Source organism: Heloderma suspectum, chromosome 4, assembly GCF_057233095.1.
Source record: "Heloderma suspectum isolate Gila_16-S chromosome 4, 16-S_ref, whole genome shotgun sequence".
NCBI lineage: Eukaryota > Metazoa > Chordata > Lepidosauria > Squamata > Helodermatidae > Heloderma > Heloderma suspectum.
In genome coordinates this window covers 303850284-303875006 of record NC_139461.1, presented here as the reverse complement: position 1 = coordinate 303875006, position 24723 = coordinate 303850284, and the positions used below count along the sequence as shown (strand labels likewise).

Below are 24723 nucleotides of genomic sequence, written 5' to 3'. Positions count from 1 at the left end.
AAGGACACTCAGCTGTGGATGTGTCTGGCGGTGAAAAGAAAATCCGATGCTGTAAAGAACAATATTGTTTAGGAACCTGGAATGTCAGATCAATGAATCAAGGTAAGCTGGAGGTGGTCAAACAGGAGATGGCAAGATTGAACATCGACATCTTGGGAATCAGTGAACTCAAATGGACAGGCATGGGCGAATTTAATTCAGGTGACCATCATATCTACTATTGTGGGCAAGAATCCCTTAGAAGAAATGGAGTAGCACTCATAGTCAACAAAAGGGTGGGAAAAGCAGTACTGGGGTACAATCTTAAAAATGATAGAATGATCTCAGTACGAATCCAAGGCAAACCATTCAACATCACAGTAATTCAAGTCTATGCCCCAACCACTGAGGCCGAAGAAGCTGAGGTTGATCGGTTCTATGAAGACCTACAACACCTTCAAGAACTAACACCAAAAAAAGATGTCCTCTTCATCATAGGGGATTGGAATGCTAAAGTAGGAAGTCAAGAAATCACCGGGATAACAGGCAGGCATGGCCTTGGTGTACAAAATGAAGCAGGACAAAATATAATAGAGTTTTGCCAAGAGAACATGCTGATCATAGCAAACACTCTTTTCCAACAGCACAAGAGGCGACTCTACACATGGACGTCACCAGATGGTCAATATCGAAATCAGATTGATGATGTCCTTTGCAGCCAAAGATGGAGAAGCTCCATACAGTCAGTCAAAACAAGACCTGGAGCTGACTGTGGCTCAGATCATGAGCTGCTTCTTGCAAAATTTCGGCTTAAATTGAAGAACGTCGGGAAAACCACTAAACCGTTTAGGTATACCTAAATCATATCCCTGATGAATATACAGTGGAGGTGAGGAATAGATTTCAGGGATTAGACCTGATAGACAGAGTGCCTGAGGAACTATGGATGGAGGTCCGTAACATTGTTCAGGAGGCAGCAACTCAATCCGTCCCAAAGAAAAAGAAATGCAAGAAAGCCAAGTGGCTGTCTGATGAGGCTTTACAAGTAGCTCACGAAAGAAGGGAAGCGAAAAGCAAAGGAGAAAGGGCAAGATATACCCAACTGAATGCATAGTTCCAGAGAATAGCAAGGAGAGACAAGAAGGCCTTCTTAAATGAACAATGCAAAGAAATCGAGGAAAACAACAGAATGGGAAAGACTAGAGATCTCTTCAAGAAAATTGGAGATCTCAAGGGAACGTTTTGTGCAAAGACGGGCATGATAAAGGACAAAGAAGGCAGGGACCTAACAGAAGCAGATGAGATTAAGAAGAGGTGGCAAGAATACACAGAAGAACTATACAGGAAAGATCTGAATGTCCCTGATAGCCATGATAGTGCGGTCACTGAACTTGAGCCGGACATCCTCGAGAGTGAAGTCAAGTGGGCCTTAGGAAGCATTAGTAACAACAAAGCTAGCGGAGATGACAGTATTCCAGCCGAGCTATTTAAAATCCTAAAAGATGATGCTGTTAAAGTGCTGCATTCAATATGCCAACAAATCTGGAACACTCAACAGTGGCCACAAGACTGGAAAAGGTCAGTTTACATTCCAATTCCAAAGAAGGGCAACGCCAAAGAGTGTTCAAACTACCGCACAATTGCGCTCATTTCACATGCCAGCAAGGTGATGCTCAAAATCCTACAAGCTAGGCTTCAGCAGTATGCGAACCGAGAACTACCGGAAGTACAAGCTGGGTTTCGAAGAGGCAGAGGAACTAGAGATCAAATCGCCAACATTCGCTGCATCATGGAGAAAGCAAGAGAATTCCAGAAAAACGTCTATTTCTGCTTCATTGACTACGCTAAAGCCTTTGATTGTGTGGATCACAACAAACTGTGGCAAATTCTTAAAGTGATGGGAGTACCAGACCACCTTACCTGTCTCCTGAGAAAGCTGTACGAGGGTCAAGAAGCAACAGTAAGAACCAGAGATGGAACAACCGATTGGTTCAAAATTGGGAAAGGAGTATGACAAGGCTGCATATTGTCACCCTGCTTATTTAACTTATATGCAGAGTACATCATGAGAAATGCCAGGTTGGATGAATCAGAGGTCGGAATTAAGATTGCCGGGAGAATTATCAACAACCTCCGATATGCAGACGATACCACCCTAATGGCAGAAAGCGAAGAGGATCTCAAGAGCCACTTGTTGAGGGTGAAAGAGGAGAGTGCAAAAGCTGGTTTGAAACTCAACAGTAAAAAAACTAAGATCATGTCATCTGGCCCTATCACTTCCTGGCATATAGAAGGGGAAGAAATGGAAGCAGTGACAGATTTTACTTTCTTGGGCTCCAAGATCACCGCGGACGGTGACTGTAGCCATGAAATTAAAAGACGCTTGCTCCTTGGGAGGAAAGCTATGGCAAACCTAGACAGCATAGTAAGAAGCAGAGACATCACCTTGCCGACAAAGGTCCGTCTAATCAAAGCTATGGTTTTCCCAGTAGTAATGTATGGCTGTGAGAGCTGGACTATAAGGAAGGCTGAGCGCCGAAGAATTGATGCTTTCGAACTGTGGTGCTGGAGAAGACTCTTACGAGTCCCCTGGACTGCAAGGAGGTCAAATCAGTCCATCCTAAAGGAAATCAACCCTGACTGCTCATTGGAAGGACAGATAATGAAGCTGAAGCTCCAATATTTTGGCCACCTAATGCGAAGAGAAAACTCCCTGGAAAAGACCCTGATGCTGGGAAAGACTGAAGGCAAAAGGAGAAGGGGACGGCAGAGGATGAGATGGCTAGATAGCATCACGGATGCAATGAATATGAACTTGAGCACGCTCCAGGAGAGAGCACAGGACAGGAAGGCCTGGTGTGCTATGGTCCATGGGGTCACGAAGAGTCGGACACGACTGAACGACTGAACAACAACAACAAAGAGCTTTTTATTTTCACAACCTTTTAAGGTGCAGTACTAATCCTGCTGACTGTTTTATGCTGCTTTTATATATTCTTGTGGCTTTGTGTTTGTGGTATATTCACTTTAATTGTTTTATCCTTTTTGTAGGGAATATGACTGAAGATTGTTCTAGAAACACTTATAATAAATGAGTACATAACTAACAGAGCAATCCTGTGGTCCCTGGGAGAGTGTTCCAGGGACCATAGGATTTTATTTTATTATTTATTTTAATTCTTATTTATTTATTTATTTTCATTTCTATACTGCCCAATAGCCGAAGCTCTCGGGGCAGTTCACAAAAATTAAGGCACTCCTACAAGCTCAGGAGGGGAAATCCGACATTGGATCATTTCCCCTCTCCCCTTGCAGCCGCTGCAGAAAGAACTGTGGTGGCTATTTTCCAAGGTTGCAACAGTGACCTTTGATGACCTCATAGAGGTTGAAAAGGGGGCATTCTGGTGGGTGGGGAAGGGAGGGAAGAGGCCAGGATCCTCATGATCCTGTGGCCTCTCCATTGGCCATACCTGCCCACCGCCAGTAAGTCAGCTAGACAGGGCTCTGAGCTGGAGCCATCTGCGAGATCAGAGGCTTCCCTCTAGTAGGTGCCAGAACAGTAGGATTGTGCTGGCTGGGGCATGCTGGGGGTTGTAAGCCCTTTTTGTGTCTAAACATGCATAGGATTGTGCCTTTAGTAAGTAATACAATTGATGGTAGCAAATCCTGGTTTGCCACCCAGTATATGCTGAACAGGGAGCAGTAGCCAGTCCTGGTTCTCTGATAAAAACACCTACTTCGATTACATTTATACCCAACCTTTATTTCATAACAGAACTTCAAGCAGCACATGTAAGGGTGAAAAACTCCCTTACTGATAAAGCCCCTCAGAGCCAATTTAGCATCTCTGCCATCCTTGACAGAGTTCAGTATCTCCCAGCCTTGACCTTGGCCTAGGAAGGGCTAACTCATCAGCTTTTACTTTGGGTTGCAGCAAATGTTGGCCCTATTTAGAGTAGACCCACTGAAATGCACGGAACTTCAGTTAGACTAACTTTGGATGGAACCCAGTACCTTATCCCCAGCTCAACAAATCTACCCCCTAGCACAGTACCCTCCCACAGTCCCCAGGAAAACAAAGCTTGCCCCAGTCTCTGCCACTGGGACTTCTGTTATGCCCTCCTGCTTGTCTGTCTCTCCCACACCGTTTACAGAGCAGCCTCTGTGGCTTGGACTGACAGCTCCCTCCTAGTGCTTCCCCTCCCCATTTCTGGGATGCTGTCATCCTCTTCAGGTGGAGCACCCCCCAGCCCTCCCAGGTCTCTCCACCCCCACACAACCTCTCACACCAGGGTTTCCAGTGTGCCATTCGGTGCCATCCACTTGCTTCCTGCCTTAAGTGTCTCCAGACTATGCCCTGCATGCATATCAGAACACCAGAACAGCCCCACTGGATCAGACCACGGGTCCATCTAGTCTGGCATTCTGTTCACACAGTGGACAACCAGCTGCCCCAAGGGGAAGCCCACAAACAGGACATGAGAACTGGACTGTAGCCCCATCATCCCTGAGCATTATCTATGCTAGCTAGTGCTGATGGGCATTGTAGTCATAAGAACATATGAAGAGCCATGCTGAATCAGACCAAAAGCCTATCCTGCAACATCCTGTTCACACAGTGGGCAACCAGATGCCCCAATGGGAAGCCCACAAACAAGAGATGAGTCCAACAGCATGCTTCTGCCCATGTTCCCCAGCAACGGGTGTATATGATGCATATAAAAACATCCTGATTGGATCAGAGCAAAGGAACACCTAGTCTGGCATCTCGTTTCCCACAGTGGCCCACCAGATGACTTCAGCAAGCAGGGCATGAAGGCTATTTACTTGTTATTGCATTTACAGCCCCCCCCCCCCATCTTTCCTCTTGCAAAGACTAGAAGGTGGCTTACATTCTCCTCCTCCTCTCCATTTATCCTCACAACAACCCTGTGAGGTAGGATAGGCTGAGAGTCCATGACAGGCCCAAAGTCAGCTCCGTGGCCAAGCGGGGACTTGAACCCAGGTCTTCCTGGTCCCTGTCTAACACTCTAATCACTATACCACGCTGGCTATATTTCCAAGGTGTCTGCCTTGTGTACACATCACGTTCTTAGATGCACACTTTAAAGAACAAGTGGGCATCTAGAAAACGTAATGTATAGAACTCTTCTTGCATGGAAATACAGTAACCCCTGCCTATACTCACCACTGATCATTGCACCGCAGAGTTCTCTTATGTGTTGCTCACTAGCTTCTTTCCCCTGAAATTAAGCAAAGATAGCTTGACACAACACAGTCATAATAATTAGGGTCTTGTTATGACGTGATCACTGGCCGAACCCTACAAAAAGCAAAAAGCATTCCAATTAAGCTGGCAGCACAAGACACTGGACCTGCAACAATACAGAGCCAGGCTGCTGCCAAGGGAGCCTTTCTTTCTTTCTTATTTATTTATTTTTACACCACCCAAGGTTACCGATGGGAACCTTCTGGCACTGCCCAGTCATTGCTTGTCTGCTTTTAGCTGCATGAGGAATTAAAACTTAACTTCCACACCACAGGTATTTATCGTTGTGCACTTCAATTTTGTTTTCTTTGTTTACCTGACCACATTACGGAATATCAGTCTGCAATCTACATTGGTTGAGGACCATGGCTCATTCAGCCATTTGAGCTATCCCGTTGTGGTTATGTCATTTCTCAGGGCTCAGAAACTGGTACCCATCCATCCCTGCACAGCAGACCAGTCATGGGCAAGAACACTAAATTGCTCTGACCTTCGTGATCCTCTCCCACCATGGGGCAAAAACTTGGATATTAAATTTGTAGCACCTATTCATAGTTCTGCTGCATTGTAATCAATTAATCTAACCTATTCATGACTAAGATGTTCTTTTCAGTCAATTAAAGAAAGGCGGCAAGGGAGCTATTTTTAACTGATTTCAAAACAAGAACTCTTTAAAAAGACCACAGGTAATGGGCTCCATCTTAGTGTTTGGTCTTCTCTCACATACAGGGAGGGAATGCCTCTTGTAAGATGGAGCTTATTGCTTGCAACACATGCCTACATCACCTTAAAAACAAAGCATCTTTGCCCACCATAAGAACGATTGTTTCATGCATATGCACATTTGAAATCAATTGAATCAATTGATTCAAATTAATGCAATTAATCAACTAAGGAAGAAATCCTAAGCTCCTGGGAAGGGCAGCCAAGGGGCCACTGGATACTGGGGACCTCCCTCTCCACATCAGAGAGGGAAATCTGCAGTCCGAGGTCTTCCTGGTGCAACAGTGGAGAACTCTGCTGCCACCGCTGACCAGCCAGGCAGTTCATGGCAAGTGGAGAGACCAGGAATGGGGTGTGTTGGGGGCAGTGTATGGGGAAGCCATGGATTTGCAGGATCCAAAGCCTCCTCATTCCCTGGACAACCCCCCACCCCCACCCCGAGCAGGCTGTGACGTTACACGTCTCTGCATGCATTATCTGTAAGTTTAGTAAAGTGTTTCTCTTATGAGTCTATGGTTAAGGGTATGCATTCCTGTTGTATCTCTGAGTGTTATGGTGAGTATGTCTTTGGTGAGAGAGGGATGACTGACAGGAAGAATGGTGGATTTGCACACGTGAGCTGATTGGCTGAGAGAGTGAAGGGGGGCTGTTCTTGTGTGTGCTAGAGGTAAACTGTGTGCTTTGCCTGAGAGAGTCAGATAGGGTTTGTCAAAGAGAGAGTGATAAGGAATATACCTAGGAATGTGTTACCTAGGATTTGTGAGAGGCAGGATTTTAGGACTGAGAACAGAGAGAGAGAGAGAGAGAGAGAGAGAGAGAGAGAGAGAGAGAGGTCTGTGGGGATTTGTGAAGTGATTGTCTAGTGTGATCTAGAGAATGGTTTATGACAGAACATATATTGATAAAGCCATTAAGAGTTACCTGTTTATTATTCAACAACTTATTACTATAATCAGTAAAGCTTTCTTTGTTTATAAATCCTACGCCTTCTGCTCTGGGCTACGTAAGGGGAAGGTACAAAGGGAACGGTACAAGGTTATAAGTAAAGTCTGGGTGTCCTCACAGGTAGAGGGCTGAGTGAAGGGTTGGACCGAAGCCTTAAACCCGGTGTGTGTGAGAAGAGTTGGTTCCTGCTGGAGATGAGAAAGGCCTTAGAGAAGGGAAATTCTCATTAGGAGAAGGCAGGAATGCCACACAGGCCAAATAGGTGTCCCGGCCCTGGAGCGGGCAAACTTGGTTTCCTAATGGTTAATGGAAAGGAAATTTGTAAAGTTTTGAAAAGTGGAGTGGTGGGGAGAAAGCAGCCATAGCCGCCTGTCCACACCATCCAGCCTGGCCTGTGCAAGCTGGCAAGGCTCTGGATGTGGTGGAGGTTGCGCAAGAGATATCTCCCTCCCAGAAAGTTAGGATTGCTCCGCAAGGTGTCTTTAATTGGGCAACAACCCTGGCTGTTCAGGGTAGTGCCTGGAGTAGAGACAGGTGGGCAGCCTAACGCAAAGGTGTGACTGCAAAGGAGGTGTGCAGGCTACTTACTGGAGGGCCGGTTTTCCCAGTGATCCCAGGGACTCCTTGTTCTCCTTGCAAACCCAATTTGCCCGGGTGGCCGGGAATTCCTGGCACCCCCACTGTTCCGTTGGGGCCTTGAACTCCCTTGGGGCCCAGCTCGCCCCTTTTTCCTGCCTACAGAAAAAGCAAAGCAGAGAAACGGTCAGACAAGAATCCCAGTACTCTGGCCCCAGGGCATAGCCTGAAGGCGCTGGATGCAGCATCCTTGCTGAACCTAAGCAAGACTCGGCCTGGTCGGTGCTTGGATGGGAGACTGCCTGGGAAGGCCCCCCACCCCCGGCCCTTGAGTCCAAGAGAAGGAAAATGGGATATAAATGGAATAAAAGAAATCATAACATTGTACTGAGAAACTGCGCTTGATGCATCCTCTTCTTGCAGCCTGGCTACAAGGCTGATAGGAGGCTTTCCTCAGCAGCTTCAAGGAGGCAATTTTTGGCAGGGCCACCACAGGAGGGGCAGACTGAGGTTAAAATTCCCCTTCCTCTCCACCCTCTGCGGTCCCAGTGGATGTTAACTGCATTCACACAGTTAATGTCACATCCAGATTGGCTCTCAGGTTGTTGGGATAATGTTGCATAACAGGGGTGTTCAACCTATTTCAGCTCAAGGGCCAAATTCTATTTCAGATAAGCTCTCGGGGGCCCCATTCCAGTGGTGGGTGGGGCCAAAGGCAAAGGAGCAGGGCCCAAAATACCAGCAGGTTTAAAACTGTTGCTTCCAGTAACTAAGGGCTTTTCTATATGAGGCTTTTAACCTGCCATTTTACTGAGGCTTCTGCTTCTGGATTCTTTGTGGGATTAAGATCAGCTCCTTTACATGTGTTTTTTTTCCTGGGATTTTTCTTTCTCTGCCTTTCTATATGTTCCATTACGCAACCAAGAGGTGGCGCTGTGGTATAAGAGATTTGCACAAATACACCAAGGTTTCCTGCCGCTATTCACAGAAATACCAGACTTCCTGTGTTAGGGAGAAACCCCGCTATAATGGTTGCAAAGCAGAAGAGAGGCCCTGGAGGAGGAGAATGTCATGTAAAGAACCTGCAAACTACTGTGAATGAGGAATCATGAGTGCACAATTAATGCCTCGTGTAGAAAGAGTCTCTGCCTTAGAAGAGGCATTGCAGCCTTTCAGAGTGGGGAAAAAACACACACACAAAAGTGAGCAAACCACCAAATGATTGGCGTTCTGGGGAAAAGGTCGGATTGGGAGCCCAGGTGAGCTGAATTTGGCCCCTGGACCTGAGATTCTGCACCCCAATTGGATATTGTCTTCTAATTATGAGATATTTGATAGATTTCAAATTGTTGTTTTAAATCTTGAGGTTTTGTTTGGATCACTGCGTTTTCCTGTTCATGTCGTGAGCTGCCTTGAGACCCATTTTGGTGAAAGGTAGAGTGCTAATTTAAAATAATTAAAAAATGATATGGGAGGGGATCCAGAGTGAACTTTCATGTATACCATGGGGTTTTTAGCTTCTCACTTCCACCAGCAGCCTCCTGCACCCTTCCTAAGGCTATTGGGGGGGGGGAGCAAGAACCCCTAAAGTGTGAGGGGTGGCCACTGGAAGGTGATATGATCCCCTACCCTGTGGGTGCATGAAAGTGCTTTCTGTTCTCCTACACAGCAGGCTTGGGATCCTGTGTACACTGTACACAGACTCAAGCCCAGTTCACACATGCAAAACAGCATTGTGGTAGCCACCTGAAAATACAACTGTGTGGATGCTATTCCAGAGAGCAAGTTATTCATGTGCCACAACCTCCCGCATAATTTCAGAGATTTCCACCATGAAGTAGCACCCCTCCTTTTTTTGGTTTTTTGCAGTTCGCAGCAACATGGGGTGGTGGTAAGTGGGGTGGGAGAAACCATTAGAACTACTTGGGAAGCTATTCCACACAAGATACAAGCCACATGTTTACATTGTTAAGAAGCTGTTATCATACCACTTGCATGTGTGAATCAGGCTTTGGTTTACCAGGGGTTAAGAGATGAAGAGTGTAGCCTTCCTGCATGCCATCCATTGTGAATTATTATTCTTCTGCTCTTAGGTGCTGTCTATAGTACATACAATCATGTGGTATAACCGCAGTGCGTTTGTATTAAGCTGGTTTAGTTTCTATTCACTAAGTGAGGGGAAGCTTAGGGCTGCAGGTTTGGTTGTTGTTTTTTAAAGTGACTCTGTAAAAAAAAACTGCAAGTACAAACTGGCTAAAAAGGAATGGCTAAGAAATAAAAAGGAACATCTGTAACAACCTTCTCCAACCTGGGGCTTTTCTACACGAGGTATTTATTGTGTGCTCAATATTCCCTACTCACAGCTGTTTACGGGTTCTTTAGATGATGTCATGACTCTCCAGTTTCACTTCTGTGTCTAACCAGCACTTTGAGTGAGGTTTTTTTAGAGCAGGGAAAATGCAGCATTTAATTGTGAAAGCAAAAGAAACCACTTTTTCACTTGTGTATTTGCACTATTCTGCTATACCACAGTGCCATCTAGAGGTTATGTAGCGGAAAAGCTGGAAATGAAACAGTCTTCAGGTAGTGCTCAGATCTCAATTCTGTGATGAAACCGAAAGTAGATTCAGCAGATTAAAACCCGATTAACAGCCTTGTGTAGAAAAGCTCCTGGTGTCCTCCAGTCGTATTTGAGTACTATCCCCATAATCCCTAGCAAGTGTCCAGGAAGGTGAGAGTGATGGGAGTTACAGGCCAACCCATTTGGGGTTGGAGAAGACTGATCTGTAGTGTGGCAAGGAGAGTACTACACCATTTTAAGAATTAAAGCAGTGGTATTTTGAAGAGTAAGATCTGGTAAATTAGAATATAAGCTGCAAAGACAGAGAGAGAAATCAGATTTTATTTTCTTAATAATAATTTTGCAACTAAACATTCAACGTATGAAACTTACCTCCCCCTTTTGCCCAGGAGGGCCAAAAGGACCCTAGAAAAAAAGAGGAAGAAAGAAACAGAAAATAAATTTTCTGGCAGACCTGCAACAAAATCTTGCAGTGTGGGCTGTTCCCGTTCCAGCCAGTTCACCATGCCCTTTTCCTGGATATTCCATTCCATTCCATCTCCCATTTCCACACACCCCAATAGGAACTTTTCCAGCCCTACCCGGAGAAGCCGGGGATTGAACCTGGGGCCTTCTGCGTCCAAAGCAGGGGCTCTACCTCTGAGCTAAAGGTGCCCAAAGTAGTAGACAGGCTTGCTCTGGAGATGTAGGGGTAGAACTAGATGCAGACCAATGGACTGCGATGTGGGAGCATAGCGCTGCACCAGCAATTCAGGTGGATCAGAGGCACAGCTGGGGGTTTGCAGTGATGTTGGGTGTGTCCTGGTTGCACAAGGCAACAAGATAGCAGTGTGGGAGAGCAGTTTGGGAAGCCAGGCTGGAGTGCCCGCTATGGAAGGGGACACTTGGGGCCTTACCGGAGCCAAATGATTAATCCCACTTCAGTCTATCAAACTTAAGGTCTGGGGAGAATTAATTTTGTGGGTGATTCCCATCCAAGACTGCATTAGAGAAGTAACATTTTCTGGAATCTCTGGACTCATCTCTTCTATGCATTGTGAGGCTCTAGACGTTAACACCACATACCAGCTCTCCTTTATCACCTGGCAGTCCATCTGTTCCTGCAATGCCCTAGAAGTGAAAACACAACATGGGTATTATTAAAAAAAGAAGTAGAAAAGAAATCTCAACTGTGCCGCTTTCTTCGAGAGGCATTGGGCATCCCCCATATCTACTGGGAGTTAAGGCCTCTCAGCACACAGCAGACTTTCACTGAAGAGCTTTCAGTAGGAAATCTCCTTCACAGGCCTCCTATGTGGTGGCACCAAAGATGTGCTGCTCCCTCCCACAGTAACTGCTGGCACTTAATTGTAAAAGCGAAAGAAAAGGCTTTTTTTTAACTTGTGTATTTGCACTATTCTGCTCTACCACAGTGCCACCTAGAGGTTATATACTGGAAAAGCAGGAAAGAAAACACTGTAGTGCTTGATCTCAATTCTGCGACGAAACGGAAAGTAGATACAGCCGATTAACAGCCTTGTGTAGAAAAGCTCTTTGAGGATTCAAAACACCCCATATATTACCTCAACCCTGCTATTTAGGTCAGGATTAGTAACCCAAAGTGGAAGTTTGCAGGGTTTGCGAAAAACTCCACAAGTTTCAAATCAAATAGTCCAGTGGTATGGACTTCCACTGACCCCTTTTACTGGTGTTCGTTCAGTTAGGACCTTCTTGCTTTTAAAGCAGAGGATGTGTGTGTGTGTGTGTGTGAGAGAGAGAGAGAGAGAGAGAGAGAGAGAATGAAAACAGTGTTCTCAAAGATGAGCTAATCAGAAATATTTCTATACGCAAGACCTTCTATCAGGGCCAGGAAGGGCTGGAACAGCTGACACTCAGGGCAGTATCCAATGCTGAACATGCACTAGCAGGACCCTGAAGAAACCAGAAAGGAGCAAACACTCATTTCCGGAATGGGGCAGGTCAGCAGAGCTCACAGAAGGGAGCTCCACTGTTAAGTCTCCTTTGGGAAATTAGCATTTCTGCTCACTTGCAGGGTTGCTTTAGGAACCACTAGCTTCCAGTTGTGCTAGAGGCTGGTTCGGTGGACACAACAGAACTAGATGCGCAATAGAGGCAGTACTGGATACTGTCCTCAGATTCAATCTGGCTCTAACCATTCTGTAAGTCCGTGCTTTCATTGGTAAAATAAGGGAATTTATTATTATGAACAATTTCTGGTATCACGGACACTACACAGAAAGTGAGCCTGTATTCATAGGACAGAAGGTGATATGTTACCGAAGGGCTCCTTCACGCTGAGCTTTTATCCTGCGATTGAGAGTGCTCCTTCATGGAAGTCTGCGGGCTCTTTACATGACGCCGTGATCATCCAAGGCGTCTCCTGCACTAAATGCCCTTTGTCCCGTTTTTAAATAGAAACAAATTACTATCAAATTACCCTGTTGTGTTCTGCTTGAGTTTCCTCCGTGAAAAGAGTAAAAGTGGCAAGAAGAGGAGTGAGATCAATGAAAGATAATGGAAAACTCAGATATGGGGAGAAGGAGGGGGAAGGGGGTGGGGGAAAAGGAGGCACGTGAAAGAGGGAGTTGTTGTGATCCTGCCTTTAAAACGGAAGCAGAAAGACCTGTTTTAAATGCAGGATTTTAGGCTGGTGTAGAGATGCCCTAAGATGCAGTTTGAATCCAAAGTTAAGACTTATTTATTTATTTGTTTGTTTTATACCCTGCCTTTTGACCACAAAAAGGATGCTTGAGATGGCTAATGGTCATAAAACCACAATTAAAATAAACTTAGTTAAGGGCTCAATCCTATGGATGTTTGCACAGAACAAGTCATTGAACTTCCAGCATTCCCCAGCCCACCATGCTGCCTGGGGAATGCTGGGAGTTGCAGGACTTTTTTCTGTCTAAACACCCATAGGATTGCACCCTAAAACAATCATAAAAACAAATAGTTTAAAAACACCATTGAAAAGCGGAACAATAAAAGGAATAAAAACAGCACCCAACCCAAGAGAATCTGCTTCAGCAACAGACCAGCTAACATGCCAAAGGCCTGCTTGAATGAATACAATTTTGCCTGCTGGCGGAAGGACAGCAGAGAGGGTGCGTGTGATTTAGTTCCGGCCACTGATCAACAAGCTGGCATGTATATCTAATCCCAGGCATTCTTTACCTTTTGTACATGCAGCTTTTCCTTTTTAAACCAAAAGAGGGCATTGGTAGTTCAGGTATGCGAGCAGTCACTCATGGCGGCACTGTGCAGAGAATTCCACCTCTCGCTGCCAGACGGTGTGGAGGGTTTTTGGCTATGTCTCCATCAGACCATAAGCTAGAGGAAAAGTATTTCCTCTGCAGCTTCTGTTGCATTACTCCAGGAGCTGCTGTAGCTTTTAACCCACCACTATAAACCACCCGAAACGTGGCTCAGCTCGGCATGCATTGAGGAGCTGCCAGAAGCAAGGATGTGCTAGTCTTTCCCCTACGGCTATCTCATACTGAACAGGTTGTGAGAACAGGCCTGGAAACCTTTACCTCAGCCCTGTCTTTGAAGCGAGTGGCTTTAAAAGCAAAATGTACCAGAATCACGCTCGATATGGCTGCATATCTGCTTCCTCAGATATTGTGCTCTATCAGCTAAAAATCCGATTAGTATAAAGACAGGAATACCTGTCTGGTGCTACTGGACAGTTGTAATAAAGCTACAGATGCAGTATTAAGGGTTCAGAGAATCAAAATGTTCGCTTACCTGGTTCCCTTTGGGTCCAGAAACTCCACCGGGGCCCTGGGAACAAGAAGGGAACGAGCACAGAAATTATTCAGGCTAAAGGTTTATGGTGGTTTTTGCAGACAACAAAGTGGTGGTTTTAGGGATGCTTCACAGGTTACAGCAAGGGAAGAGACAGGCTCAAAATCAAGCATGTACTGGCTTCTAAAAGTAAGCATGTGCAACAGCTACAGGGCTTTTTTTCGTACTAGGTGTGTATACTGTAGAAACGTGTTCAGGGGCCAGGGCAGAATGGGGCAAAGTTGGAGGGGAAAGTTATAGCTGCCTCTTGTGGTAGGGCCAAGGAGCAGAACCTCAGGTCCAAGTGCCAAATCCAGCTCTCCTTCAGGCCCCAGGCCCTTTCCCCCAAACACCAATCGTTTGTTGATTTCCCAGCTTCTGTCTTAAGAACTTAAGAAGAGCCCTGCTGGATCAGACCAAGGGTCCATCTAGTCCAGCATTCTGTTCACACAGTGGCCAACCAGCTGTGGCCCAGGAAACCACAAGCAGGGCATGAGCGCAACAGCATCCTCTCGCCCATGTTTTCCAGCAACTAGTGTACATAGGCTCACTGCCTATGGTACTGGAGGCAGCACATTGTCAGGATGGACACTGAGCCCATAGAATACCAGAGTAGTTCTGATTCTGAGGAAGAGCAGTCGCTCCTGGGAGAGGAGCGCGCTCCTCTTTCCCAGGGCCAACAGCTGACGGAGATTCCTCCCACCAGCATTCCTAGCTTAGATAGCAGTCCAGGGAGTGACAGAGCGCAGGAAGCAGACTTGATGGATGCGCAACGCCGACGCAGAAAGCGGCACCAAATGGAGGGCGCAGAAAGGAGGCGTAGTGCCCGGTTGGCGCACAAACAACAGCTGCTCCCAGAGGATCCAAGGGAAAAGGGGAGGACTCTCCCTAGTCCTTAAGTTCAGGGGTCTGCCAGTAATTCCCTTTCAAACGGGGACCAACTGTTCCAACTTAGGGCACAGGTACTCTGCTGCTCATATCTAGTTGCTAACGGTAGAGTTGTTAAGTTGTAAAAGAGGAATAAAGCTTTGAAAAGAATCCATTTGTCTGTGTCTGGACTTGGCTACTGGATTAGACTGAGAGAGGCCTCCAAGGAGCCCTTGACACACATAACCATCAGGACTAGTAGCCATGGATAGCCGTTTCTTCCAGGAATTTGCCCAACCCCTTTTTAATGCCATCCAAATTGGTGGCCATCACTACATCCTGTGGTAATGAATTCCATAGTTTAAGTATGCGCTGTGTGAAGAAGTACTTCCTTTTCTCTGTCCTGAATCTCCCACCAATCAGATTCATAGGATGACCCCACTGGGTTCTAGTATTTTGAGAGAGGGAGAAAAATGTCTGCCTATCCACATTCTCCATGCATCATTTTGGAGACCTCTATCATGTCTCCCCTGACCCTCCTTTTTTCCAAGCTAAACAATCCCAGCTGTTGAAACCTTCTCTCACAGGGGAGATGCTCCAGCCCCTTGATCATTTTAGGTGCCCTTTTCTGCACTTTTTCCAGCTCTACAATATCTTTTTTAGGTGTGGTGACCACAACTGTACACAGTATTCCAAGTGTGGCTGCACCATAGATTTGTATAGGGGCAGTATGATATCGGCAGTTTTATTCTCAATTCCTTTTTTAATTATGCCTAACATGGAGGTTGCCTTTTTTGCAGTGGCCACGCACTGGGCCGACATCTTCATTGATCCTAATGTCTTGTTTTTTCTCTCATTCTAAAAGGCTGAAGTCTTCATTACTGGCAGTAGCAGCTTTAAGCCAAAATGTGTTGGCATTCTTGGTATTTTGGGCCGGAACCCTTTTTCCTTTGGCCCCATCCACTACCCCAATGCAGCCTCCGAAAGCTGGAATTCAGCTTTCTGGCTAAAAGAGGTTCTGCATTTCTGTGGTATGGGATGGTAGAAGCAGGACACATTATGTGTACCTTGTGCCCAAATTGGTGAAAAGACAGGTGATTAATCCACCAATTAAAATGCTTTAATTGGTTAACAGCCTCAATACATGCCCTTATGTATGGCATGTTACAATCTGGATGCTCTTGGGACCGTATACTTCAAATTACTGTTATTGCCCTCCAAACAACACTTCACTTTGACTGCTCTCTTTAGCTACATACTACAATGTGTATACAGCTGTTCACATCTTATTAACCAATCCTCCTTAGAGGGAAGGCTAGAGAATGCTTTAAAACAAACAAACACTCTGAAAAGACTGGCATTGTCTAGCACTCAGTGTTAACTGAACCACACTAGAGTGCATTGAAATGCATCATGTGGTTATACCATTTCTGCTGTATTAACCCCGTTTTGGGCAGGTCAACTATGCCTCCAAAGGCTCTTCCTTTTCTAAAGGGCAGTGTTGGGTGCTGTGGACAGTGAGATGATGCTGGCCTTAGTGAAGTGGTGCTTATGCAGGCAGTTCACATTTGTTGCCGTGCAAGTCTCTGGCAACTGATCACTCCAGGGTTTGTGGGTGGTGCAGCGGCGGGCAACTTGTTGAAGAGCAGCGTACGAGATCAGGCTCTGCCTCCTTTGGGCAGCAACCTCCACCCACTATGCACTGTGAAGTGACATCCCTTCATGTGAGGGGGCAGATCTTGCCATACATCATTGTGTGGGAGGGGCTTCCACAGAGCCCCACCCCTTCATGATACAGGAGTGTGTTGCTGTAGGGATCCTCTCCCTTCTCTTAGAGCTGAACTACACACTACGTTAAATGCATAACATGTAGCTGATCCTAACATTTTTATTTTGGTGTAATTGTGTGGGCCCTGTTCCAGATTGGGACCACTGTGTGTGTGGGGGGGTTAAAACTTTCCACACAGCCATTTCCCCCTTAAATCCCCCCCCACACGCCATGCATGGAAGCTAAAAAAAACCTCCATTGGCACCAATGGAGGTTTTTTTCCTTTCTTTAGCCCCTGCGTGGTGGTGGAGGGGTGAATTTGGGGGAAGGGGGGAAGCAGCTGGATGGGAAGGTTTAATCACCCCCCCCCCCCGCAAATACGGTTGTCTCGATCTTATATTAAAGAGAACTTTGGCTATTGGCTGGTATAGAAATGCAATAAATAAATAAATAAAAGTTAGGATCAGCTGCACACTATGCATTTAACATACTGTCTAGTTCAGCCCTCACACAGGAGAGGATGCTTATTTTAAGACAGTGCTTGCATGTGTAATTAAGTTAACAATGTAATCTGCTGACCAATGAATTGGCGGCACCTTTTGTTTAATTAATTAAAATGTTTTTAATTAACCTAACTAGCAGATTAAACACTGCAGCCCTAGCACAAATAGCACTGTTATTTCTAATGAATTTAATTAGGCCTCATTTGGTCAATTTTTCACATTACAGAGGATTTTTTTTCTTACCCTCTCGCCGGACTCGCCACGGATTCCAGTGGGACCAGGGAGGCCAGGCTCCCCGCTTGCACCTTTACGACCCTGGGGGGAAAAAAATTAACAGGAAAAAAAAGAGAGGCATTCTACCCTGAGAGAGGCTGTTTGGGGGAAAACAGTCACCGTGCAATTGCTCTCAGGGCTAAACTACACACTGTGTTAAATGCATCGTGTGTAGGTGGCCCTTACGTTTGTATTTACTCTGTGTACGAATGCGGGGCCCAGTCCCAGATCAGGACCGCTGCATGCGGGGCGGGGTGTGTGAACCTTCCCACTCAGATACTTTTTTTCCTCTTTAACTTCACCCCCACCCTCCTCCTGGTAGGGGCTAAAGAAAGAAAGAAAAAAACCCTCCATTGCTGCCAATGGAGGTTTTTTCTCTTTCTTTAGCCTCCGCACCAGGGTGGGGGATTGGTTTAAAGAAAAAGCAGGTGGATGAGAAGGTTTAACACACACACCTGCACATGATGATCCCAGTCTGGATTGGAGGCCGACATGCTTACATTAGAGTAAATTAAAAGATTCGGATCACCTATACGCTACACATTTAACGTAGTGTGTAGTTTACCCCTGAGTAAAGTCAGTGAAAGAAATGCCAGAGGACTGGGTCAAGAGACACGGTAGCTGCATCTCCATCCCTGCCTTAGAATGGTTAAAGAGTTGTCAGGTTGTGATCTGGCTACCCCACATTTTACAGATCCTGATGAATCATTTTCTTTGCCATGACTCCTGGGCTATTTTATTTTATTTTTTTACAGGAGGCTGTGCATTAGGCACATAAGAGCCCTGCTGGATCAGACCAAGGGTCCATCTAGTCCAACATGCTGTTCACACAGTGGCTAACCAGCTGCCCACAAGCAGGACATGAGTGCAACAGCCCTCCCATGTTCCCCAGAAACTGGTGTTAAAGCTCAGCTGTTCCATCAGAATGCCCTGGTTCTGCCTCTGCAGATCCAAGTTGATGGGGTGAATCCAGCCAAGAAGACCCCTTTTGTCAGACTACCTTTCTGTCTTTTCTCAGTCAGGCTGAGACTTAGGGGCAGAGGGTGAAAAAGCCAAGCAACTGCCAGCCCAGACATTAAAAAAGAAAAGCTGAGGGACATGGCAATCATGGATCTGGAGGTGGAGCCAACTCCAGTTCTTGGAGGCCCTGGGGCAACTTGGCCTAGAAGAGGACATTAGCTGTTATCTGGAGGGAAGGGAGGAAAAGGTAGATGGCAAAACTGCAGTTGGACAAAGGGGAGCAGGTATATGAATGGAGAGAAACCCTCAGATCCCTAGGGCCTCTGGGGTGCAGCTTCACTGGATAGAAAGCCTGACCAGGATGGAGACAGTAAACTCTGCCTCTGCTCTGGCCTGACCCTGTGCCAGGCGACTGCCAAAATGGCACTGGCTCTTGGTCTGGGGGCTCCTTAATGGGTATGAGCCCTGACAAGCGCCCCACCCTACTAACAGAGGAGCTATCCAGCTGAAGTCTGAAGGCATGAATTGGGGGTGAAGAGGACATGACGTATTGTATGTGTACGGTTTGGGTCAGTTGGGTAATGCCTAGTTATTCTCTCCCAATAGGTTCCCAAAATGTGCCATGTTTACGACTTGAAGTCCACAATGCGGAGAAGGTTCTTCAGCCCAGTTCTAATTTATTGCCGTTAGGGTTGTTCACTGTGGGAAAACCGGCCCTTTTCAGGCTCAACGGATCCCTGCAACACCCCCATCCTGGCTTGCCTCTTCAAGCCGAGCCATGGGTTAGCTCCTGAAACCCAGGAACTTTATCGAGTTTTTTAAAAAATTTGCACAAATCGCGACTCGCACAAAATCGTGGCCAATGGTGCAAAATTGCAGGCGTAAACGTTCTAATTTGCACGAATAAGACATTTTACGCTTGCGATTTTGTGCAAATTCCACTATTTATGCCTGCAATTTTGTGCAAATTCCACTATTTGTGGTCGTAATTTTGCACAAATCAAGTTTTGCGCAAATTAAAAAACACCGAAAAATACACAAGCTGGCCCGACTTGTAGTGTGCCGAGTTGGGCCAGCTCATGGATGAGCACGCTGGAGTCTAGGGGCTGAGCCAGCAAAAACTCACTGAGCTCCACCCCCCAAACACATTCCTTCAACATCCCTAATTGCTGTTGCTAATTGACTGACCTGAAAGCCTCTTACACCTGATGCTCCCATGGGGCCTTGGAGACCAACCGCTCCCTGAAAAGGAAAAAAGGAAAAAAAAGATGAAGAAAGAATATTCATGGCAATAGCCCAATATGGATCTTTACCCTTGACCACTTTGCAAAGCTCAGGGTGATACATGTTGAGTGTACTGTTATATATCTTCAAAAAGTGTGTTGAATGATGGCCATCTCGCAGAGGCTTTGTTAGGCTAGGTGATATTCCTGGGTTCAAAACATCTCATTCTGTCTCCTACTAGGATTTTCTCCTTTCACCGCGGAGCATTTTAATATTTAACCATTACGTTACGAACTTTCTGAGGTTCCTTATTGTTCTCTCCTGCATCTCAATTTTATGCTGTGGTCTCAAACACTGGGCCTGTTCGCACATGGCTTGTTTTAGGTTTATCTGAGGGTTGTCAAGCCCTCAGACAACCCCTGCCGCCTGGGTTTGTGTGATATAACAAGCCATGGCAAGCTGGGCGCCCACAGGCCCCATGCAAAAAAGGTGTCTGAGGGCACCCAGCACAATGTGATAGCCCCCGTGGGTAAATTAACTCACAGTGGGCTGTCTTGTCATGTGAGCCAGGTCACTGTTTTACTCCCTGACCCCTGAAACCCTGTTAGTTCCCCAACAGCATTTTAATTCCTACCCCCATCCCCCCTCAAAGGCTGCACCTACATCGTTCAGACTCTTTTAATGGAGTTTGGCTGGATTTACTGTTTAGTTCCATGGCATTCCCGAAACATTGAGCTTGTGTTGAGTAGACGCCAAGTAAGCATTTAAAGAAGACTTCCCCAATCTGGTGCCCTCCAGATGTGTCGGACTACAACTCCAAGCATCCCCCAGCCAGGAATGTGGTCCAACACATCTGGAGGGCATCAGGTTCGGGAAGGCTGATCTAAAGTAAGACAGTAACCAAAACAGTCTAGGTCAATCTTGTCATCTGGCCAGTCTAGTTAGCACCTAGGTTGCATATGTTCTCAGGCCCTGGACAGTGTGGAGAACGGCTTGATGTAAAGAGTGCTCACCTAGGGATAAACTGGTTTTGTTAAATCCGTTCCGTCTGTGTTTTGAGGAGTGTCAGGGGTCTTTTGCTCAGTTGTCCACTCATTGATGGAATCAGATTTTTGTTTACCAGAATGTTGTTCTCCTTGCCCTAATTCACATTAGTGCTAATTTGCATTAGTGCTAATGTATATTACCGCTAATGTATAGTGCTGATGTATATTAGTGCTATAAATTAATGTTGATGTATATTAGTGCTGATGTATATTAGTGCTGATGTATATTAGCGCTGATGCGCACTTCTGCAAATGTGCTAATCTGCATTAGTTAATGCAAATTAGCACTAATGCAGATTAGGGCATGTGCACATTAGCACTAATGCGCACTTGCACTAATTACAATTAGTGCTAATGTGAATTAGTACAAATCCCCCCCAAAAGTGAAAAAAAAAGTTCTGCAAGTTCCCGGAATCTGTGTGATTTGGAAATACGAACCCATTTGAATCTGTTATGGATTTCTTCGCCATCCCTATGTTCACCATGAAGCTCACTGTGAGAAGCTGTGGTTATCTTACTGTAAACTTGCAATTATGCCAGAGCAAAATAAATAGATAGATGATAGATCGATCGATCGATCGATCAATAGATAGATGCACCCTAAGGTGAATCAAGGGTATTTATCCTTGATTAAGCATCTGTATTGGCCTTTATTCATTTGTGGCCTGGCTCCCCTCCCCCACCAAAGAGGGACAACTTCTGCAAAACATTTCTGCCTTGTCACCTGGAGGCAATTCTTACTCCATAAAGGCAGCTAAAGGTGCAACTAGACATGATATGGGGACGTGTCTACAGGATTTGCTGCAAATAAATTAATAACAGCGTTCCCCTTTCCCCCACCATGCAGACTGGGATTACTGTGCTCCAGTAGGGGAGTTTTAACCCCGTCCCCATGGGCAAAAAGCAACTTCAGGGTGGATTTTAATCAGGAAAACAGCACTGTGGTCCTAATGCAAATCGGGGCCGCCAGGGATGCAAGCAACATGTTTTTAAAAGCCTGTGAGATCCTGTACAGTGATTTACAAGTCTGCTGTGAAGTATGCTATATTTATTTCCACCTTAGAGATGGAGAATCGAGGCAGCAGTAATATTAACACAAAACTGTCTTGGAAAAGTGCAAATGGGATAAAAAAGCAAGACATCTTTTGGTCTTCAGTAGAAAACATTCCAAGAGTAGGTTGTGTCTCATATGCAACCGTCACAACATACAGTTTTCTGTTAATTTTTCTATCTTTCTCCAATTCCTTGTCTTTCTCCTCCTTCCCAGATTTGTTCCAAAGGCTGAAGATGCAAACTATATTTGTTTTTCAGGCCCCTTAGAAATTTAGCAAACCACTTGTGCGGCCCAGTATCTTATTCTGCCAACTGACGAATGGCTCGGGGCCCTTATGAGAAATCAGCTTAAATGTTCTGTACGTTTTTTGATTAAGTAAAAGAGAAGAAACAGAAGTATGATTTAAAAACAAAACACTCCCTGCTTCTTGGACTCAACTGATAGTACTCATTCGATGCAATATGAAAATAAATAGTGCTCTTGAATGTAAAACTCTGGATTAAAGTGGCTTCTTCATGTCATGATATTCTAAGAGCAATCCAAGAAGCAGGCAGCCAATGAAAGCAGCCAATTCTGCATCCATTCTACTGTAACACAATTTAGGCGAAGATTTGGCAGGAACTGCAGTCACACTAAGAACAGACCAGGCATATACTGGGACAAAGGAAGATGGTGCACTGGGGTGGACTCAGCCTGAGCATTCTACTTCAGAGGTTTGGAGTCTGGAAATTGTTTCAGAACTGCAGACTGTAAGCTCCTCGGGGCAGGGATCTGTCCTCATGTACTCTGTAGAGTGCCATTCATACACATGGCACCACCGCTACCACCGCAATAATGCAGAGTTCTCGTTGAGTCCTGTTTAGCCCTAAGAATGGCCTGCAGTGTTTTAAGGCAAACTTGGGTACTCACAGAAGATCCTCTTGGACCAGGATCACCTCCCTCCCCAGGGATTCCACGATCTCCCTGAGAACAAAAACATAGGGTCACTTGTGGCGTATTTACCAAAAGACCAGCCCAACTGTTCACTCACAGCAACTGCCCTATACCTGTGGCGAGCAGAAGACAGGCTGGGATATGACTCAGAAGGAGATCACCAACAGTGAGCTTGGCCACAGTGGTACACAGAAAAGGATTAAAGCAAAGTATCACCAGCAAACGTGGTACAGGTGTGGATGAGATACGTACAGGTATACCTGGTTCTCCTGAAGGACCAGATACTCCCATCTCTCCAGGACTGCCCTACAAAGAGGGAGGGAGAATAAAAAGTGAGCCAGGCATTTCTAGACGTCCACCTTCTCTTTTACGAAAATTATTTTTTTTATTTATTTATTTATTGCATTTATACCCCGCCTTTTTTCCTCTTGCAAGGAACCCAAGGTGGCTTACATTATCCTCCTCCTCTCCATTTTATCCTCACAACAACCCTGTGAGGTGGGTTGGGCTGAGAGTGTGTGACTGGCCCAAAGTCACCCAGTGAGCTTCCATGGCTGAGTGCGGACTAGAACCCGGATCTCCCAGCTCCTAGTCCAACACTCTTGCCCCTACACCACACTGGCTCTCATTAAGATTAGAATTAAGATTTTCTCATTAAGAAAATTAGCCACCCGGTCAGATGAAAAACAATGCCATTCCCTCAGTCCCCATGTTGAAAAACAGAGGACCAAAGCCAAGTTGTAATGAAAGGAGAGGCTATTCGTTTGCTTGTTGTTTCATTTCTATACCACCCTATGGGGTTCCGCAGGGTACCAGCCTGTCCCCAATATTATTTACCATCTATATGAAGACAGTGGGAATGGTCATTAGGGATTTTGGAGCTAAGTGCCATCAGTATGCTATTGACATACAGCTCTATCTCCCTGTGACATCTGAATCAGGTGAGGCTGTGCAAGTCCAGGATCAGTGCCTAGATGCAGTAATGGGCTGGATGAAGGCCAATAAACTGAAACTGAATCCTGGCAAGATGGAAGCCCTGTGGGTGAGTGGTTCCTGGGTCCGGGACAGAGGCTCATTGCCTGTTCTGGATGGGGTTGCACTCCCTCTGAAAGATTAGGTTCATAGTCTGAGGGATACTCCTAGATCCATCACTGTCGCTGGAGGCTCAAGTGGCCATGGCGACTCAGGGCGCCTTCTACCAGCTTCGGCTGGTTCGCCAGCTACGGCTTCTCCTGGACAGTGGTAACTTGGCCACAGTGGTACAAGCACTAATCACCTCAAGACTAGATTACTGCAATGTGCTTTATGTGGGGCTGCCCTTGAGGCTGCTCCGGAAGCTGGAGTTAGTGCAGAACGCAGGAGCTTGGCTGTTATCGGGAGTAGCCCCATTTCAGCATGCAACTCCTTTGCTGAAGGAACTGCACTGGCTGCCTATTCGCTACTGGGCCAGGTTTAAGATTTTGGTGCTAGTGTACAAAGCCTTAAACAACCTGGATACCTGAGAGAATGCCTGCTCCCTTACCAACCTGCCCGATCACTGAGGTCATCAGAAGACATGTTCCTGGTGGTTCCACATGGACCTGTGGCCTGACTGGAGTCCACTCAGAGCACAGCCTTCAGTGTAGTGGCTCCCGTCCTGTGGAACTCCCTGCCTCTGGAGATCAGGCAAGCGCCAACACTGGGTTGTTTTCGGCACCTCCTGAAAACAGCTCTTTTCCAGGAAGCCTTCCTTGGTTAACTAGCCTCGGTTTTATTGGCATTCTGTTCTTTAAACCATAATCTTAATATCATGTTTCTTATTTTTATCTTTTGTTCATTTTATCTCTTGTCATTCACCACTCCGGAATCTGTTTAGATGTGGAGTGGTATACAAATTTTGTAAATAAATAAAAATAAAATAAACGGACTAAGGCAGTTTACAAAAATTCAGAAACTAAACTCATAAAGATATACTAAAATGTTAAAAGCAACCTTAAAAAGCCATCAATAAGAACAGTTTAAAAAGGCAGGTTAAAAATATTTGTGTCTTGATCCTCTTCTTGAATGCAGAGAAAGTAGGGACCAGTCTCAACTCCATAGGGTGTGCGTTCCAGAGTCTGGGAGCAATTCAGGAGAAAGCCCGTTCCTGTGTGCATGACAAACAGGCCTCTGCAAGTGAGGGAGCCTTCAAAAGGGCCTCTCCTGCTGACCTTAGTAATCAAGGAGGTTCATACCGAGACCGGATGTCCCTAAGCTA

The 24723-nt window shown here is 45.9% G+C and overlaps 1 protein-coding gene across 1 annotated transcript in view; it reads right to left on the bottom strand.

The window, feature by feature from the left end:
- Positions 1-24723, bottom strand: part of COL9A3 (collagen type IX alpha 3 chain) — a 93051-nt gene that overhangs the window by 10554 nt on the left and 57774 nt on the right. The window contains exons 21-29 of the mRNA XM_084854364.1: positions 22740-22793; positions 22464-22517; positions 19419-19472; positions 17241-17312; positions 13821-13856; positions 11139-11183; positions 10446-10478; positions 7505-7651; positions 5168-5222 (exon numbers count right to left, since the gene is read on the bottom strand). Coding sequence (XP_084710490.1) covers positions 5168-5222; positions 7505-7651; positions 10446-10478; positions 11139-11183; positions 13821-13856; positions 17241-17312; positions 19419-19472; positions 22464-22517; positions 22740-22793 — 550 coding nt within the window. The remainder of the gene's footprint in view (positions 1-5167; positions 5223-7504; positions 7652-10445; positions 10479-11138; positions 11184-13820; positions 13857-17240; positions 17313-19418; positions 19473-22463; positions 22518-22739; positions 22794-24723) is intronic.